Raw genomic sequence first — 20,000 nt, forward strand, 5'->3', positions numbered from 1 at the left:
AAGATAAAAGCCGAGCATGATGTGAGCTGCATGATGTGAGCTGCATGATGTGAGCTGCATGATGTGAGCTGCATGATGTGAGCTGCATGATGTGAGCTGCATGATGTGAGCTGCATGATGTGAGCTGCATGATGTGAGCTGCACGCTGACATAAACTCAGGACTACGAACAGCCTGAGTATCAGAACAGCTCCGTTACCTGGAGGCCAGTTGACATTTGTCCCGTTGGCCATTTTGTCATTAGTGTTTTTGCCCGGTGGCCAGCTCTCTGGTGCCCCCATGGGGCTGCTGGGAGATTGGCAGCTGGACATCAGGTTATAAGCACTAAAAGAATCCTCCATCACAGGTTTAATGTTGGCAGCGTGGCTCGAGGACGGAGCACCTGAGAGAGAAAACACCAGCGTTAATAACAGGGATAATCCTCTTCTCTTTATTCTGTTAGAAGGGTGTAAAAGTAATAAAGCAAAAAGATCTATCTATCTATCTATCTATCTATCTATCTATCTATCTATCTATCTATCTATCTATCTATCTATCTATCTATCTATCCAAACTCTCTCTCTCTCTCTCTCTCTATCTATCTATCTATCTATCTATCTATCTATCCATCTATCTATCTCTTATTCATTTATATAAACTTATTCATTTATTTATATACACAACCATTTTTTTTGCTTGTATAAACAATGTTTTCTGATTATTATATAATTTATCTAACTCTAATTTATCTAATTATTTATCTGAATATTTAAATATTTATACAAACATTTATTGTTGTTTATTTATTTTATCCCTCAGATAATTGATTTAGTTTATATTTTCCAAATAAAGAATAGTGACTATATTATTCTTCATCCAGCTTTTGAGCGATTGCTATGTTTGACTTGATGGTGAACTCAGTGCCATTGCGTACTGGGGCTGGTGGTGGTGCTGATGGAGTCGATGGAGCTGGTGTGAGTCCACTGGGACAAACGAGACTGAGGCTGAGGCTGAGTGTCCTTCAGAGCGTCCATGCAGCTCACACCTACACTCCCATTCATTCCAGCTGCACACACACACACACACACACACACACACACACACACACACACACACACACACACACACACACACACACACACAGAGGGAAACGACACACACACATTACAGCTTTACAGCCAGAAGCCTCTCTATACGTCACACACACATGTGATGTGTTTGTTCCGTGTTCCTTACACAGAGGATACTGGCTGAAGGAGCTCGGAGACGTGTGCGGCTCTTTGGTGTGCAGGTCTGACAGGGACAGGCCTGTCGAAGCCTGGGAGTTTCCTGGGAAGGTGTCCAGGTTTGGCTTGCCGAGGCTGGAGTAAGAGTGAGAGGACGAGGCCTGGTGCTGCTGCTGCTTCATCAACAAGGCCTGAGCTAACTGCCTCTGGTGCTGCTGAATCTGCTGCTGCATGTTGGAGATTGTACGTGCAACCTGCCCCAGAGTGGGGGAAGGGGGGAGGGGAGGGGAGAGAGAGAGAGAGAGAGAGAGAGAGAGAGAGAGATATTTTTAGTGACACATAGAATTTACATAGAACTGGAAACTGAAAAAACAATGTGTGTGTGTGTGTGTGTGTGTGTGTGTGTGTGTTTATGTGTGTGTGTATGTATGTGTTTTCCTCACTTGCTGCTCCTGTTGTCTAATGGAACCAGAAACATTTCGCTGAGCTTGCATCATCTGCTGCTGAATCTGCAAACGCTGATATGCCTGTGAGAGAGAGAGAAGAAGAGGCAGAGCAAGACGGGGGGGGGGGGGGCAGAAAGAGGAGAGAGAGGGGAAGGAGAGCAGGAGAGAGAGAGGGAGAGCAAGAGGGGGGGAGAGAGGGGGGGAGAATAGGGAGAGGAGAGAGATAGTGAAGAGGGGGTGAGACAGAAGGAGATGAGAGAGAGGGGAAGGTGAGACAGGGAGGGAGGGAGATAAAGAGAGACAGATCAGTATGGTCTGTAAGGTTCCAAACACCAGACTTCAGAAACAACAGAAAAACCAGAGCATTTCCTCTGTTACTCCGTCACTCGTTCTGTTACTCACTCGTTCTATTACTCACTCGTTCTCTTACTCATTTCATTTATACATTCCTTCCTTGTTCACTTTCTCCCTTCCTGATTCCATCACCGCTTCCTACAATCACACCCTTCGTCGGGTTGGGATAAAATGTTGGGTGGGAATGTCTGAATACAGCCTACACAGTGTAGCTGGGAAAAGTGTAGATGGGATACAGTGTAGCTGGGAAAAGTGTAGATGGGATACATTGTAGATGGGATACAGTGTAGATGGGATAAAGTGTAGATGGGATACAGTGTAGATGGGATAAAGTGTAGATGGGATAAAGTGTAGATGGGATACAGTGTAGATGGGATACAGTGTAGATGGGATACAGTGTAGCTGGGAAAAGTGTAGATGGGATACAGTGTAGCTGGGATACAGTGTAGATGGGATAAAGTGTAGCTGGGATAAAGTGTAGATGGGATAAAGTGTAGATGGGATACAGTGTAGATGGGATAAAGTGTAGCTGGGATACAGTGTAGATGGGATACAGTGTAGATGGGATAAAGTGTAGATGGGATAAAGTGTAGCTGGGATACAGTGTAGCTGGGATAAAGTGTAGCTGGGATACAGTGTAGATGGGATACAGTGTAGATGGGATACAGTGTAGATGGGATAAAGTGTAGATGGGATACAGTGTAGATGGGATAAAGTGTAGCTGGGATAAAGTGTAGATGGGATAAAGTGTAGATGGGATACAGTGTAGATGGGATAAAGTGTAGCTGGGATACAGTGTAGATGGGATACAGTGTAGATGGGATAAAGTGTAGATGGGATAAAGTGTAGATGGGATACAGTGTAGATGGGATACAGTGTAGATGGGAAAAGTGTAGATGGGATACAGTGTAGATGGGATACAGTGTAGATGGGATACAGTGTAGATGGGATACAGTGTAGATGGGATACAGTGTAGATGGGATAAAGTGTAGATGGGATACAGTGTAGATGGGATAAAACTAAAACATGCTAGAAAACTAGAATACTGGGATAAAAAGTTTGCCTGAAACTTTGGGACATGTTATGGAGGAATAAATGATCAGGCTGGAACACAGAGTCATCCCTTCTGCTACTGTTCATTCCTACTCCTGCCACTCAGTCATTCCCTTCATCCCTCGCTCTTTCCCTCTCTCACCATCTGCAGTTGTTGGAGTTGGTAAAGCAGGGTCATCTGCTGAGGGTTTATCGGTGAAGTTAAAAGTGCAGGATTCAGGCCAATGTTTTTTGCTGCAAACTGTAAGAGCTGCGCTTGAACCTGCACAAAAAGAAGAGGTTAGAGTCAGAATTACGTCACTGGTCATTTATGGCTGGTGATGCAGAATGTTGAGCTAAAATGTGGGTCTGAGTGTTGAGATATATATACAGGAGTGTTACACACCTGAGGGGAGAGAAACTGAGGCACTTGAGCACGTAGTGGGGGATGATGGGTGGAGTTTAGTGCTTGAGGGGGTGGAGCCCTGGATTGTGCTGCTCCATTACTGCCAAACATTCCGTTCATCTGTGAAAGAAACACGAGATTTATTTAGCAGAAAAGACACTAGTTTATTTATCGTGACCCCAAACAGGGAGCAGATGAAAGAACATGTTTTTCATAAAATGACAGGTAATATTAACACACACACACACACACACACACACACACACACACACACACACACACACACACACACACAGCAGAAATACAGTAATACAACAATTTAAAAATCATGCAACAGGAAGCGTTACATTTCACACATTTTTTGTTTAATATTTTTTATTAATACCTGGTTTTCCCCACTCACCTGTCTACTGTTTAGGTTTTGCATTAGTCCTGGTGAGACTCCGCCCATGCCATGGCTAGGAAGGCTGCTATTGGTCAGTTTGAGGCCAGGAGAATGAATAAAGGGTGATGTGGGCGTGTCATCTGATAATCCACCGTCCTGATAAACACAGATCATAGATGAGGAAATCAGCTTAGATCGGGCCATGCTTATGTGTGTGTGTGCGCGCGTGTGTGTGTGTGTGTGTGCGTGTGTGTTTTAAAGCTCAGTACCTTGTCTAGAAAGGTGTTTCGGTCCAGTGACAAGTCTTTTGAGAGGTTAGGGGGGCGACACAACAGCGTCCTCATCCCTCGTTTATCTCCATCGCTCTTTTTCTCTAGCAGAGCGCCTAAACACAGATAAAAATTGAGCTAAAGTGTGAGTGTGTGCGTGTGTGTGTGTGTGTGTAAATATGTGCGAGTTTCACACTTACTCATAGCTTGGTCTAGATTCATGTTGTTACTTCTCAGTGCCTCCTCTGCAGGATCCCTCTGAAATTCACACACACACACACACACACACACACACACACACACACACACACACACACAGTCAATTTAAGTGTAGTTAAGGAGAACATAAGGTAATATTTAAGTTCTATTTAAGGCATAAATTAGTAATTAATATACTGAAAGTGAATTTCTGGTGATATTCAGGATGGTATTTAAGGTGGATTTAAGGTAGTATTAAAAACGTATGCAAGATATTTAAGTTAGTATTTACGGTGGATTTAAGGTGGATCTCAGGCAGCATTTAGAGTAAATTTAAGGTGTACTAGAGTTAACAAACAAAACCTGTCTATAAACTAGAGGATCAAAATCCTCTGTGTAAAATGTTTATGGCTCTCATATGAACCATTATGAAGCTTATTTAGTAGCTTACAGGGAAGCCCATGTCTGTGAGCTGTTTAATCAGTCGGTTCATGATCCAAACTTCATCCTGTTTGGTTGGCATTTTCCCCTGAGAAAAGAAAAAAAACATAACAATTAATGTAATAAATAAATAACGTAATAAATAAATAACAATTACATGTATAAAATTAATTCAGATTATAAAAGTGATAGCAATAATCATACCAAAATCTCTCAACACAGCAATTCCAGACAAAACATATTTTAAAATGGAGTGTGTTAATGTTTAATAATTACTAAATTAATTAAATAACTGACTCCAGCAGTATTAAAGTTTTGGTCTCCGTTGTTTTAAAGCCAATGTTGACATATAAAATCACCAAAACAAACACGCCCCTGACCCAAACGGGTCCCACCCCTGTATCGATAGCTCCGCCCACACATACATACGTAACCCAGGCGACTAACAGAAAGAAACGTGTCTTTATCATAGCTGAAGGGAAGAACAATACGATTGTAGATAAACAAACAAGCAAAAATGCCACACAAGCATAATGATGTAAAGGACAAAGGCATATATTAGTTCTGTGTAACAAAGCAAAACCAACGTTACTCACCTATCGAGAAGGAAAAAAGCGCCTCGGCGTCTTAAGTAAAGTCGGCCACATATTCACAGGTCGGAGTTTCCCGAGTCGATAACTCCTGAGCTAAATGCTGTTACTACACAAAACGCGGTTGTAGCTGCCTCTCTACATTACTACAATAGAAAAGAGGTGTTATTTGTGTAGTAACAGCGTTTAGCTCAGGAGTTATTGACTCGGGAAACTCCAACCTGTGAATATGTGGCCAACTTCCTGCTCCTTCAGTTCTCTCCAGCGCTGGAAAGCTGATCCTATATTAACACGTCCTACTTCTTGTCCTTATCGTAAGTCTTTCTTCTCTTTCTTTCTTTGTTTTTATCCTCCATGTCGATGTTAAAACCGCTTTCTGCTAACGTCACACACGCGCACTGAACACTCTCTCCGCCCATATCGACAAGACACGCCCCTTTCTGCTCATTGGCTACACGTTTGTTTTGTATTTTCTGAAGCATTTCTCAAACATCGGAGACCCCGCCTTTAATTTTATATTAATTAACTCATACACCTACCTTCTGTACTCCTTTCTTGGGCTGGTTCCAAGAACTAGAGGAAGAAGTGTTGTCCTGGGAGGTGGGGCTGGTCCACATGTCCCCATCCTCAGCATCCCACTGGCTGCCGGTAATGCCGATCTCCTCCCCGCCGGACCCCCAGCTGTCCTGCATAGATTTGGGGGCTGTAAAAATAAAAGAACAATGAAACCTTTGAAGTTTCTTTAAAAACAAAAGCAAAGATTTTACAACGTCATAGATATCCAACCACCAGGTGTCAGCGTGTTCGTCAACCTTTTTGTTTCCAAAGCTTGCTAAAGTCATGGACTTGTTAGCACATTAACACAGACAAATTAAACAGTCACCACATCCCACCATCACAGCTCTTACCTGCTTTGGAGGTTCCTGAGCCTCTGCTAAAGGATCCAGTGGATTCGTGGCTGTTTTCTCCCCAGACTCCAGCAGCTTTGGGCGACTTCCCCCATGCTGTGGTGCCGTTATCCACTGTGGGGTTCGAGGAATCCGGTTCTCCGCGGAACTCAGATTTGGGCTGAATGTTGGGGAGTTCCCCCCAGCCTACAGACAGACGGTCTGATTACTAGCTCGCATTGTTCTGGGTCATTTAGATATCTTATCTTCTTTATTCTTTGCACAATAAACAATATTTTGGAAACGTATTAATTGTATTAATGTCCAGAGATTCCGCTGATTAAAAAGGAATGTGATGATCCAAAGAAATTAAAACTCATTCACTCGTTCACTATCGCTTATCCGAACTTCTCGGGTCACGGGGAGCCTGTGCCTATCTCAGGCGTCATCGGGCATCGAGGCAGGATACACCCTGGACGGAGTGCCAACCCATCACAGGGCACACACACACTCTCATTCACTCTCACACACTCACTACGGACAATTTTCCAGAGATGCCAATCAACCTACCATGCATGTCTTTGGACCAGGGGAGGAAACCGGAGTACCCGGAGGAAACCCCCGAGGCACGGGGAGAACATGCAAACTCCACACACAGGTGGAGGCGGGAATCGAACCCCCAACCCTAGAGGTGTGAGGCGAACGTACTAACCACTAAGCCACCGTGCCCCCGAAAAGTATTTTAAGTAGACCAAAAATTTTAATTTGCTTTTTCTCACTTATTCACGCAATTGACTGTAACGTTAAAAGCTTCCCCTATAGACCCACATATTTGTTTGCATTGTTGCGCATGCAAAAAGATCGCAGTAACACAGTCTGAGTGAAGCATACAGACGCTGCTCTTAGGAGGACAGAGAGGAAAAAAAAATACAGACAGCGAACGTCTTTGTCTGCCATCGCTCCCGAACGCTGCCAAGAACAGAAATAGAAAGCTTTCATGGGGCCGGGAGCAGGGCCCGAGGGCCGATTCTGTCAAGCCAAACACAAGGCGGACGTGTCTTTTTAACTGCAGGACGCAGGCCAACTGGCAGCAGAGCGGTGCAGAATGCATGCCATCACACGGTTCTGTTAAAGCTCTGAAACAGAACTCCTGCATCAAGCTCACTCCTGACAGCCCAGCTACATAGTGCCAGGTCCGGGGAAGAAAAGCTCCTTCAAGCTCTCGTTGCTTTCACACACACGCAATCAGATTTTTGTAGCTTACTTTTGATTTATACCATGAATTCTGGAAGGTGTTGATTAATTTTCTATAACAGCAGCTCTGACAGTATCTTAATGCCATGAACGGAATTTAAAATGTGCCTAATCGATGATAAGGTGATCTTTTTTGTAGGGAGACAGTTATAGTCCAGTCCAGTGTCCGATCTCATTAGCAGTCAGAGGCTAAGCTGTAAAGTACGGAGGACTTTATGGTTTATTCCTTACTTATCAAACTATTGACCATGTAATTGTGCTATTTAGCACATAATAATTTCGCTTCTTAAACCAAACATAACTCCACTCACCTGGATTCATCTTGGGCATCCTGTTTTGTGAAGGTCCTAGCTGGTTAGATGGACCATTGTTGCCATCGGAGTGCTTCGGGGTCTGACCGTGGCTATGGTGGTTTGGACCTGTATGGTTGATGCTGTTACCTCCGTTGTTGCTGGGGTTGCCCTGGGAGGAGGGGTTATTTCTGTCCCACATATTTACACAGGCCCTGTAGGAATTTGGATCTCCCCAAGTGGAGGTTCCATCATCAATTTCCATTTTCCTTCGAATTGACGAAGGGGAAGGTTCTTCCCAGCCTGTAGACTCATCCCCTGGATCCTGCCTTCCTGCAGACCTCCAGCTAGAACCACTCGGCTTCAAAGAATTTGGGCCACCCCAAGACCCCATGGGCTCTTGAGGACTCTTTCCACCCCAACCCTGTACAGGACCATTTGTGTGTTGGGAGTCACGACAGTTTTCACCTCCCAGTGGAGCTGCTTTTCCCCAGCCCTTCTGGGATTCCTTCCAGCTCCCGCCATCTCCATCCCAAGAGGAACTACGAGAACCTTCCATCTTTCCTTCTGAAGGCTCTCCCCAATCTCCACTTGCACAATTACCCCACCCCGAGGAAGAACTAGGCCCGTTTCCTCCAGGTTGTGACTTTACTTGGGAAGGACCATCATCCCAGTTTGAAGATTTGTCCTGTGAGCCCCAAAACTGGCCACCTGAACTGTTGGTGCTGGGGCCATCTGGCATTGGCTCTCCCCAACTACCAACAGAGCCATTGGACACTTTCTTATTAGCAGGTGGCTCTGCCCACCCAGTGCTTGCCTGATTTGTTGGTGAGGATGATCCTCCCCAGCGTGGTGTTGACATAACCCGAGAAAGCGCCTCAGACTTGCTCCCAGAGTCCATCCTAGGAGGCACATTTAGTTTGGTGTTGGCACATCCTGCTTGAGGTGGTGATCCAGTTGAAGGTGCATTAGAGGAAGTACCCCAAGCTTCAGTGCCACCATCATCCTTGGCCCCAAGTTTTTCGTCCATTTCCCAGACTGTGTGCTGCAGAACAGGGGTTTGACCCCAGCCAGAATTGCACAGCACACGAGGATCTAGGTCCGGTCTAGGCAGAAGTGGAACATCCATACTGGAGGACCTTTCACGCTGCCCGTCACGTCCTTCATTGCTGTCCTTGCTACCTTCACTGCCTGGAGCATCAGTCCCCCAGGAATTCATTGACTCTTGAATGGGACCATCATTTGTATCCCACCCAGCACCTTCTGTGCCTGACTGTTTGTTCCAGTGGCCCCAGTTTGCATCACCTCCCCCCTGCCCCCAAGAGGAGATGCCACCAGAATCCCAGCCAGAGTCTTTGGATTCTCCACTCTTCGTGTCTCCTTTACCCCACCGAGCAGTACCATCTCCAGTGGTTGGCTCAGTGGGAGACTGACTCATATTTCGCCCCCAACCATCCACAGGGCTCATGGGCTCTGCTTTAGTGTTCAGTCCATCGGTTTTAAGGTTTGGGGGCTCCATGCTGAAAGTCATGCTTTTTGGGGATTGGTGCTGCTCTGGAGTGTCTGGATTTCCCCAAGCACAGTCTCCTACAAGGTTTCCATTTCCATTGGTGCCTTGAATTGGTGCGATGCCCCCTGGACCACAGACATTGGATGAGACTGAATTTGACCCACCGATACCCCCAGGCCTGGTCCCCACCCCAGGCCCCTCATGTCCAAGTATGGGCCATGCGGCAGGGTTAGCGCTGGGGTTCAGGTTTATATTTGAAGAGCCCCAATTAGACTGGCCTCTGGTACCCATGGACAAATCGGTTTTGCCCTCAGAGACCCAACCCCTGTTGGGGCCACTAGGACTAGAGAACATACTCGAGGAGTGATTAACACTTGCTTTGCTGATTGGGTAGTGACTGTGCTGGCTAGCTCCTGTAGCCATACTCATGCTGCTATTCACGAACGTTGATGTGTCAGCATCCACGACACATTCTAATGATTCTGAAGAACGTTTAGTGTCCTTGTCATCAATGATCACTCGATTGCGATCGGTACGGATGCTGCGGGATGTGGTTTGGTCGCCACGGAGAAAATTCTCATGCTGGGCTTCCAGGCCACTCTGATTGGGCAGCACTGTAAAGATAAGGACAAGAAAGAAGATGATAAGACATCTATCTACTGTATATAGTAGGTGTCTAGACAAATCTGTATGAATTATAGATTATTCATTATGGAATAATCTGCAAGAAACTTTGATCTCATGAAACTGTACGTCACATGCAAGAAAACGCTATAAATAATAATAACAACATGAGTTTAAAGTCCACATTACTCATATAAACAGGTTCTGGGAATCTGCAACTGGAATCACTTTAACTGGATTGACAAAACCTCGGTCTGAAACAGCACTGAGAAGATACCCGACAGTGATCTACGACTTTCCTCTTACATCTACACCAGATATTTGTCATACAAGCCTAGTTTTTTCCAGAATATTGCAATGCTCCCTGGACCATGTCACTGGTTATATTAGATGAAGCACATCCATATATATAATATTACACATCTTCAGAAGCATCTGAAAAGGAAGCACCATTACTCATTTCTCCACAGACCTGCAAGGAAAGCTGAAGTGGAAACGGAGGTTCATTTATTTGCATGAAACCGAGAGCAGTCCCTCATCCATCATTCCCCATGCTCTGCTAGCTCGCTATAAAACCCAGAACCACACTTCTACCGCTGATCACGTCTGGTCGCTGAGCTCCGAATCGACGTGTAGTTTACTTCACGGGCGATGTAATCAATCACGACAGCAGGTAATCGATAGTGTTTTGAAATGATGGTGGAAAAGAGGCTGGAAGTCATTGATTTTGGAATGCAAACTCGACCGAGTCTTTCGCTCTGCTACTGAGATCGTCGTGTTTACTTCCCTGAAGGCAAACTTCAGTTCATTACGCATTAATTAGGCGATAAAAGAAACAGTTTTTTTTTTTTGCTAAGACTAGAATCAGGAATATTTTTTTGTCTTACCTTCAGGCTTCATTTCGATAAAGCCACATAATTCATCCCTCACCATCGACGCAACCACCGATCATCAAAATAAAAAGCATCGAATAGGTTTAACTCTATATTTAACTCTCAGCATATTTTTGTCTCCTGAATTTTTTCGCCTTATCCCCGTTCCCCAGACGTCCTTATCGTCTCCCAGACATCAGGCCTTGCTAAATTTCAACTCAACCCATGCCAAAAAAAAACCTTGCAGCCTGAACAGGAGCACCGCCGCATGCGTACAAATGGAATCGACTCTCCGAAAACGTGAGATGAAAACAGAAAATGGAACCGGATCGCGCTGACAGACCTGCATACCTCTGAAGACAACACTTTGCAAAAAGGTTGGCGATGAAAGACGCACCGGCGTATCCGTGACTTCACGAGATCCGGACCGAATCGGTAATCACAACAAATCTACGCAGAAAGACACCTCAGACTGGGTGACTACCAGCCTCAGAGCTCTGATACCGCTTCGACAAAAGCAGCAGTTCACATCTTAAAATCTGGGACATCAACATTTCTTTCAGTTGAAAAAAAAAATTTGCTTTCCCAGACTGCAGTCTCGCTTTGGCTCCGGGATCAAACGGCTCTTTGAAGGGGAGGCGGGAGGGGAAAAAGCCAGCGGCTGTTTGGGTTAACACGGGTTAAAAAGCTCGGATGTCCTTCAGCTCGACTCGACTGGCGAAACCTGACGTACCTTTCGAGCCGTGCTGGTGTCCGTTCAGCACCTCCATAGCTTCATTTTTTTTTGACTGGAATTTTCAGGAACATAGAAGAAATCAGGAATAGTGAGGAGATCCAGGAGCAGTTTCTTTTCCTGGCTGTTTTTCGGAACAAGACGCCATTTTATCAGAGCTGAAACAGAGCCAAGATAACTAGGCTTTCTGTCTCATTCGCTCTCTTTTTCTTCCCCCTTTTTTTATCCGTGTCCTCAGAAACTCCTCACATTCTCTCTGTACCTCTGTTTCACTTACAAGGACGGGGAAAACCACGCACACGACAAACAGACGGCGTGATAAATTAATCATGCCCTGGGATCGAGTCTGTTTTATTTTTTACTTCCTTGATTTGGTTGCAAGGAAACAACGAGTAGAACAAAAACAGAAAAAAAAAATGATGAAGGGATAAAGAAGAGAAAATGGAGCCTGGTACGGATGGAAAAGCAGGAATGGGGGATACCTGGAGAGAGCGTCGGAATGAGCATGCTGAGCAAAAAAGAGGCTGTTTTTATTCCCAGCCATCTGAGCTCTATGCTCAACTGATGCCAAGAACGCATGTGTGTGTGTGTGTGTGTGTGTGTGTGTGTGTGTGTGTGTGTGTGTGTGTGTGTGTGTGTGACAGAGGGAGAGAATCATGCTAGTCATTTTTCAGTAAAAATGAGTAAACTAGATACGCTGCTATAACACAATCTCAGTTTGTGATGTCACTAAATAACCTCTGCAGCTTTGAGCCAATCACATTCAATATGCAAATTTCAGTAATAACTTCTGAATAAAATAAAAAAATCGAAAGTATCAAAATGAAAATGTTTTTCTTGTTAAACTTAAAATAAAACGTAAAAGCTTCACTTGGGTATTTTTTTTTAATTAATTTCCCTTTTTCTTTCTTGTTGAAACATCTAACAAACAAAAAGAGAAATAAAATGTAATACTTTACATTACAGAATAATGAGTTAATAACCATCGTCATAGCGCTCGTTAGCAACATTATTACCCAACAATCCCTGAACATGTCGTTATTAGCAGTGCATTAGCTCATTAGCTTAGCCCAAGGCTACAGGTTTATCCTCTGTAAATGACAGAAGTAAGAAAGACAGCTGGTATTAAATCTTCTTTAGTAATGAACACAAAGTGAAGCTTCTTTTCACTGAGAGTCGTTAGTGCTGTGTGACGTGTTTATTCACATAGACACCACATGTAGAGTACAGACCATAAACCTTATTCACTATACAGTAGTGACACACACACACACACACACCAAACCCCCACACACACACCCCCAATATACACACACACCCCACACACCCCCAATACACACACACACACCCCACACCCCAATACACACCCACCACACCCACACACCACACCCCACACACACCCTCAATACACACCCACACACCAAACACACCCCACACCACAATACACTCACACACACCACACACACCCCCCCACACACACCATACACCCCCACACACCCCCGATACACACACACCCACAATACACACACCCCACAAACCCACAACCCCCACACACCATACCCCCCACACACCCCCATACCATAACCCCCCCACACACACCATACCCCCCACACACACACACACCCCACCCCCACCTACCTGTGAAGTGCCGGTTGATGTGTTGACACAATTCCTCTTTAGTGGAGGAATTTCTTTGGAGTGTTTATGAGAAGAAAACTGCAGGGTCTTATGGGAAACAGAGGAACAGGAAGTGCTTGAGCTGCCATTAGTGCTGTTATACAGGAAGTGGATGATTCTGAAAAAAAAAACACACAGTAGAAAGATGCTTAGGACAGAGTTGTGTGTAAAACACTCATTTACATAATGTTGCCCAATCAGACTGTCTGTTCCCCTGTTGACCAATCAGACTGTCTGTTCCCCTGTTGACCAATCAGCTTGGATTTCCTTCTTGCCTGATGATTAACTAGTTAGTTTTCTCCTATTTCTCTCGCCCAATCAGCTCCTCTCACTTCTCTCCCTTTTGACCAGTGAGCTCCGTTATCTGTCAGCCAATCGGCTTGTTTCATCTGTTTACTATCCAGCTCATCTTCCATCTCCTGTCACAAACAATCCACACCAATCAATCAATCGGCTTGACCGTCCCCTCGTCTCCTCATCCAATCAGAGCAGCTTTACTTCTCAGACTTGACCAATCAGCTTGAGCTCTGCTTTTCCCGTTTCCGTGTCAACTATGTGACTTACTAATCCCATCCCCCCTCAGCCAATGAGCCTTTGTGACTTGTCTCCCCGATGACCAATCAGATGTCTTGGTGCCCCCCCCCCTGCCACCCCTCCCTTTCTCCATCTCGCTTATTGTGCTCATTGTTCAGTGCTGAATAAATTACAGGAAGAGCACAGACGCCGGGGCTTATGGGAGAATTTCTCACACTCCGTTGCCCCTGAACTGCCCCTCAAACCTCCCAAACCCCCTCCCCCTGTGTCTGTCTGCTGCATTAATACTCCTTCCCCCTTACTCTGCCCCTCCCCCACCCGCCTCTCTCATCTCTGCATTTCTATTGCTCTAATAATCTCACACACACACACACACACACACACACACACACACACACACACACACACACACAAAGACACACACAAAGACACACACACAGACACACACACAGACACACACACAGACACAGACACACATTAAATTCCTCAATTTATTACCGTGTGTGTGTGTGGACAGCTTAGAGAATTTATTATGCCTTTCTCTCTGTCTATTTTTTTCCATCTCTCTCTCTCCATTGCTCTCTATCGCTCTCTCCCTCCCTCTCTCTCCATCGCTCTCTCGCTCTCTCTCCCCATCTCCCTCTCTCTCTCTTTTTAAGTAAATCAAAACTATGAGAACGATTTTCAAATAAAAATTACACACAAAAATGCTAAACCCCCCCCCCAATTAATCTAATTCTTAATAAATGCAGAAAAAACTGCTATCTAAAATTAACCATGAAAACGACCCTGAAATTGAGAACGTTATTTTAGCTAAAAGCAGCCGGCAGAAAGATTCTAGCTGAAGGTCTCCATGGCAACGACTTTCACCGTAAACAGAGAGAAAACACCAGAGAACCACAAGAACTCGGACTTAAAGTAACCGAAAGAAAGACGTTTAACCGAAAGGAACGACGGATGAAAAGCTTAACCGAAACCACGGGAACCACTTTTAACTAAAATAAACCTGACGACCCGTTTTACACGAACGTAACCATGGCAACAACCTTTTTTTTTAAAGAGTCGACCAAAATAGCTGTTATTTAAAATTAACTTACTCTTATCTACAACCATTAGCTGAAAGCAACCATCAAAACAAGAAACCGAGGAAGGGAAGGATCGACCGCTGGAGACGTTACCATAGTAACAAGGTCTAGCTTAGAAATGTGAGTCATCCAAAAGAAATCCCACGATCTACAATTCAGCTCTTCAATCAGATGCTGTGTTTACTGCAAAATTATTTTTATACAAGAAAACAGAATGCTCAGCTCACATGCTGTAAGGGGTGTGTGTGTGTGTGTGTGTGTGTGTGTGTGTGTGTGTGTGTGTGTGTGTGTGTGTGTGTGTGTGTGTGTGTGTTTTCTCCTTTGCTCTGTGTAATTGATTCTGGCTGTTTCATGCATTTAGATGAACAGAAGGAGCTGCAGAATTAACTCCTGTAACCTCCATTAAGAATCAATGCACACACACACACACACACACACACACACACACACACACACACACACACACACACACACACACACACACACACGAGGAATGATCGCGAAAGTACGCACATCACACGTCTAAAGTTCTATATTAAACATTAACCGGGTGGCCATCAAGCTTCCATTATTTTGTCATTTCACATCCAACCGCACGTATCAACACCTCACGGCGTCACCTCTCGTTGTTAGCGACCTAATTAGCGACTAATCCCCTTGACGAGGAAGTCCCTGCTTTTGAATCATGACCTTTATAAATACTGTGCATGAATGTGTGTGTGTGTGTGTTGTGGAGTTCGTTAATCAGGATATTTGTAAGTTTTTTCATTAATCATCGTCTCTTTGTATGTAGCGCTACGATTAGCAACGTGGCTATAAATACACGTAATCCGCTGCAGTCTCGCTCAGGATCCGTCGCTCGCTCCTCGTGCCACTCGTCATCGTAGAGCCCTTAGAGCTGGATGTTACGCACCGTACTGTTATATATACTGTTTATTCTCTGTTCTGGAACTTAGTCAACAAAAAATATCGTGCTTTTTTTTTTAGGTTGTTTTTCCTCATAAACAACCTGTAAACATCAACCAACTGGCGTAAAAGTGGCACACAGCTAATTAGCATGTCATCTGCATAGTCTGATGAATATGCATGAGGCTGTGGTGTAGTAGGAGGATAAACCCCTGACCGCACGTTTTGTCTCCTAATAAATCAGACGTGTCACGTTAGCGGTTTAATTAAAGCGTATGGTTTTGTGTAGAGCTGCTCGAGTTAAATAATGACAAGGAGCTTTATTTAGATTTACGTAGCGATCACAACAACTTGTGATATGTAAAAACAAACAAACAAACAAACATTATAGCTCACGATCCTTCCAAATTTGAACTGATGTTATGTGTAACTGGATCATCAGGATTTTTTTAAACCTCCTCATATCCGTGGCCGAGAGCAGACGTAATCGGTCATAAGGTGAACACGCGCTTCATCTCACGTCACTACGAACAAAAAGCATTTTGCTTTGTTGTTATTCACTTCCTTTCACACTAAAGGAAAACGTAAGGAAGTGTGAAAATGATAGAAGAAGAAATCCAGCTGGAGAAGCGAACCCTCGTCCTCCCAAAGCTTTCACACATTTCCCAAAGGATCGCGGCTCCACTCCAACGTGGCGAGCGGCTCGGCCTCATAAACACCTTCAGAGCTTCATCACTTCATAATAACAATAAATCCAAAGGAACAAGACAGAGACAGAGAGAGAGACAGAGAGAGAGAGAGAGAGAGAGAGAGAGAGAGAGAGAGAGAGAGAGAGAGAGAGAGAGAGAAACAGAGAGAGAGAGAGAGAGAGAGAAACAGAGAGAGAGAGACAGTGAGAAAGAGAAAGAGACAGAAACAAAGAGAAACAGTGAGAGAGACAGAGAGAGAGACAGGGAGGGAGAGAGAGAGAGAGAGACAGAGAGAGGGACAGCAAGAGAGACAGAGAGAGAGACAGAGAGAGAGAGAGAGAGAGAGAGAGAGAGGCTGGTGAGGCAGCGACTGCTGACGTCTCGTTGACATTAAAAGTAATCAGTAATGAATAAAACTCAGAATTGACAGAAAGTGGGAGAAATAAAACGCTTGTGGTTACAAACTGTGAGGGAAACATAATTAACACATTATAACGACTCCCCCTCATTTCTGACCACGTCATTAATGCATTAACAACATGCTCATTAATATTCAGTACATATTAACAACATGCTCATTAATATTCAGTAATCTATTTAAATAAGTATCAGCACCTGCTGCTGCTGCTGAGACAGAGAGTGTGGGAGAGTTTGTGTTTAGGAATGTTGTGTTGAAGACACACACACACACATACACAAACACACACACACGGACGCACGCACACACGCACGCACACACACACGCGCACACACACACGCACGCACACACACACGCACGCACACACCCACCCACCCACACACGCACACACACACACGCACACCCACACACACACAACCACACACATGCACACACACCCACACACACACACGCACACACACCACACACAAACACATGCACACACGCACACACACCCACACCCACACACACACCCACACACAAGACTCAGCAGCAGGCGCTTTGTTTTGTTTTTTAACCTTTTGACCTTTTGAACAGAGACAGCGAGAGCTTCACACACCCAGGGTCACGACCTTGTAACCTTTGACCTTGATTTCCAAGCAGATGGAGCAGAAGATCCAGACACATCAAGTTCATTTAACAGACAGAAGAACAGCTCAGTGTTCAACAGCGAATCCCACACCATCATCACTACGATCCTGACACTCCATCAGACAGGAGATAGAGGAGAAGGTCCATCAGGTGACGAACATTATGGGATTCACTTCCCTTAATGTTTAAACATGTAACCTTCTGGGTCAGAATTTTATCTCAAAAACATTAAAGTGTGAAACTCAAAACCCTTTTAATGTTGACACCTAAACAGTTGCCGCGGTGACGTACGTTTTATTACAATGGCACAATGAAGTAAGACATGATTATAAAACTTCTAAAGTCTAAAACAAGGATATAAATCTAAACCCATGTGATATTAAACCAGCGTCCAATCACAGCGTACCAACCTGACCACGCCCACAATCCTCATCTCATTAGAATATCACACGTCATCTGATTCCATCTGTCACAATAAATCAACACAAACACCGAACATCACGACAGATCAGTCAGTAACATCAGTAACTCTGATGCAGTACGAACCGATGTGATGAAGACAACGATGTCTCTCTTTTTTTTTTACTACAGAATGTTTTATTTTCTCTCTTTTGGTCATATCACTACATCGTCCTCTCTGTTCCACTACAGTGTAACGTTAATAACATGTTTATTACAGATTAGTGAGAGCGATGCATCAGAACACCTGTAAACCAGCTGACCTGCGTTTATACAACTGTAGTGTTACTGTCAGGATGATATCAGGGTCAGACCTCTAACTTTATATTTGTGTTTAAGACTGAAGAGTCGAGAGAGAGAGAGAGAGAGAGAGAGAGAGAGAGAGAGAGAGAGAGAGAGAGAGACAGAGAGAGACAGACAGAGAGACAGACAGAGAGCGAGAGAGACAGAGACATGATGCTCACAAACATCCTCGGACAAACCATTCTCCAGAGAGAGAGAGACAGACAGACAGAGAGAGAGAGGGAGACAGAGAGGGAGAGACACAGAAAGAGAGAGAGACACAGAGACAGAGAGAGAGAGAGAGAGAGAGAGAGAGGCAGAGCAGAGAGACAGAGGCAGAGAGACAGACAGAGAGAGAGAGAGAGAGAGAGAGACAGAGGCAGAGAGAGACAGACAGAGGCAGAGAGACAGAGGCAGAGAGAGAGACAGAGGCATGATGCTCACAAACATCCACTTCACCTTCTAGCTCATAACCCATCAGCGTCTCCTCAGTTCACACCTGAATCTCACACTTTATCAGTTTAGATCAGTTTGAAAATAAAAACAGAAAGTCTTTATGTGAGCTGTTCAGATTATAACACTACAGTGAATAATAAATAAAACCACCCCTGCATTATAGCAGCTATAAACAAACAGTCTTCCTTTTCACAGCCTCTCTTTATTCGGTCATGAAGCTAAAGTGTAAAACTCGTCTGTCCTGAAAATGGGCTGAAAACCTTTACCTCAGACGTCACACTGACACTGGAGACTCCTTCCATGTTTCAATCGGCTATTACTATGGAAACGATAATGTACCACCGTGATGCATTAATATAATCTGCTGGTGTAGAGGATTAATCACCAGCTGATCACCAATCAGTGTCCAGAGAGTAAAAGTGAGTTCAACACAATTAAATGGATCACACTAAGGATTATTTATAGCACAATCAGCATCAGCATCATCATCATCATCATAATAATAATAATAATAATAATAATAATAATAATAATAATAATAATAATAATTTCAAAAAACACAACATACAGTGTTCGATCTGAATTTAATTAAAGTATACTGATTTAACACACGCACACACAAACACACACACACACACACACACACACACACACACACAAACACACATACACACTCATAAATAACACAGAAAAGCAGCAGATACTGAGATGTTCTCCTGTTTGGTCTCAAATGTAAATTAGAGATGTTTTAAAAGCAAATAAAATCGGATTAAAGCGGATTATAATCTCACCTTTTTGCAGCACGGTGTCAGGGGCGGGTTTTATTTTATTTACTTATTCATTTGTCGTCGCAAATCGTTTAACATCAGATCCGAAAGGGTCCGAAAAAATAGTCAATTAAAAATGTTTACAAAAGAAAGGCATTTAGAAAGCAGCTTGACGTTATAAGAGGTCTTAATGAGGAATAACACTTAATAATAATAATAATGAACAGCAGCAGAAATAAACAAGTGCCTCGATTTCCTGCAGCCTTCAAGAAGCTTAATGACGGAAATAAAACGAATGCGTGCGAATTTACACCGATATTAATGTAAACACGCAGAAAATACGGTTTAAGTAACAGTTAGTTGGTCATCAGCTGTATATTTATGTCGTGTGTGAAATAATGACAGTAATCATAATAATAATAAAGAACAGCAGGAGAATCGTGGTAATTACTCTGTTATTATTCCTGAATAATAAGAATAATAATAAGGGAAAATAAAAAAGAAAAGAAAATGAATTTATATGAAAACTAACAGAAATAAACAGCAGGACGAAGCGCGTCTGACATTTAAACCTCCGACGATGCTAACAAGCTAAGCTAAGC

The 20,000-nt window shown here is 43.9% G+C and overlaps 1 protein-coding gene across 2 annotated transcripts in view; it reads right to left on the reverse strand.

Annotated features, from left to right (window-relative positions):
• The window catches only part of tnrc6c2 (trinucleotide repeat containing adaptor 6C2), a 25,199-nt gene that overhangs the window by 4,978 nt on the left and 221 nt on the right, over positions 1-20,000 (reverse strand). Inside the window, exons 1-15 of one of the 2 annotated variants that reach the window (XM_047813683.1) lie at positions 19,423-20,000; positions 13,134-13,290; positions 7,778-9,880; positions 6,234-6,419; positions 5,865-6,028; positions 4,746-4,823; positions 4,297-4,354; positions 4,097-4,212; positions 3,846-3,983; positions 3,443-3,562; positions 3,200-3,319; positions 1,648-1,731; positions 1,215-1,458; positions 913-1,044; positions 199-381 (exon numbers count right to left, since the gene is read on the reverse strand). The exon at positions 19,423-20,000 is cut by the window's right edge and continues 221 nt beyond it. In XM_047813683.1, coding sequence (XP_047669639.1) covers positions 199-381; positions 913-1,044; positions 1,215-1,458; positions 1,648-1,731; positions 3,200-3,319; positions 3,443-3,562; positions 3,846-3,983; positions 4,097-4,212; positions 4,297-4,354; positions 4,746-4,823; positions 5,865-6,028; positions 6,234-6,419; positions 7,778-9,695 — 3,541 coding nt within the window. In that variant the 5' untranslated portion in view covers positions 9,696-9,880; positions 13,134-13,290; positions 19,423-20,000. Of the gene's footprint in view, positions 1-198; positions 382-912; positions 1,045-1,214; positions 1,459-1,647; positions 1,732-3,199; positions 3,320-3,442; positions 3,563-3,845; positions 3,984-4,096; positions 4,213-4,296; positions 4,355-4,745; positions 4,824-5,864; positions 6,029-6,233; positions 6,420-7,777; positions 9,881-11,495; positions 12,094-13,133; positions 13,291-19,422 lie in introns of those variants that run through there. The other variant, XM_047813682.1, reaches the window with a different exon arrangement.

Source organism: Tachysurus fulvidraco, chromosome 5, assembly GCF_022655615.1.
Source record: "Tachysurus fulvidraco isolate hzauxx_2018 chromosome 5, HZAU_PFXX_2.0, whole genome shotgun sequence".
In the NCBI taxonomy this organism is placed as follows: Eukaryota; Metazoa; Chordata; class Actinopteri; order Siluriformes; family Bagridae; genus Tachysurus; species Tachysurus fulvidraco.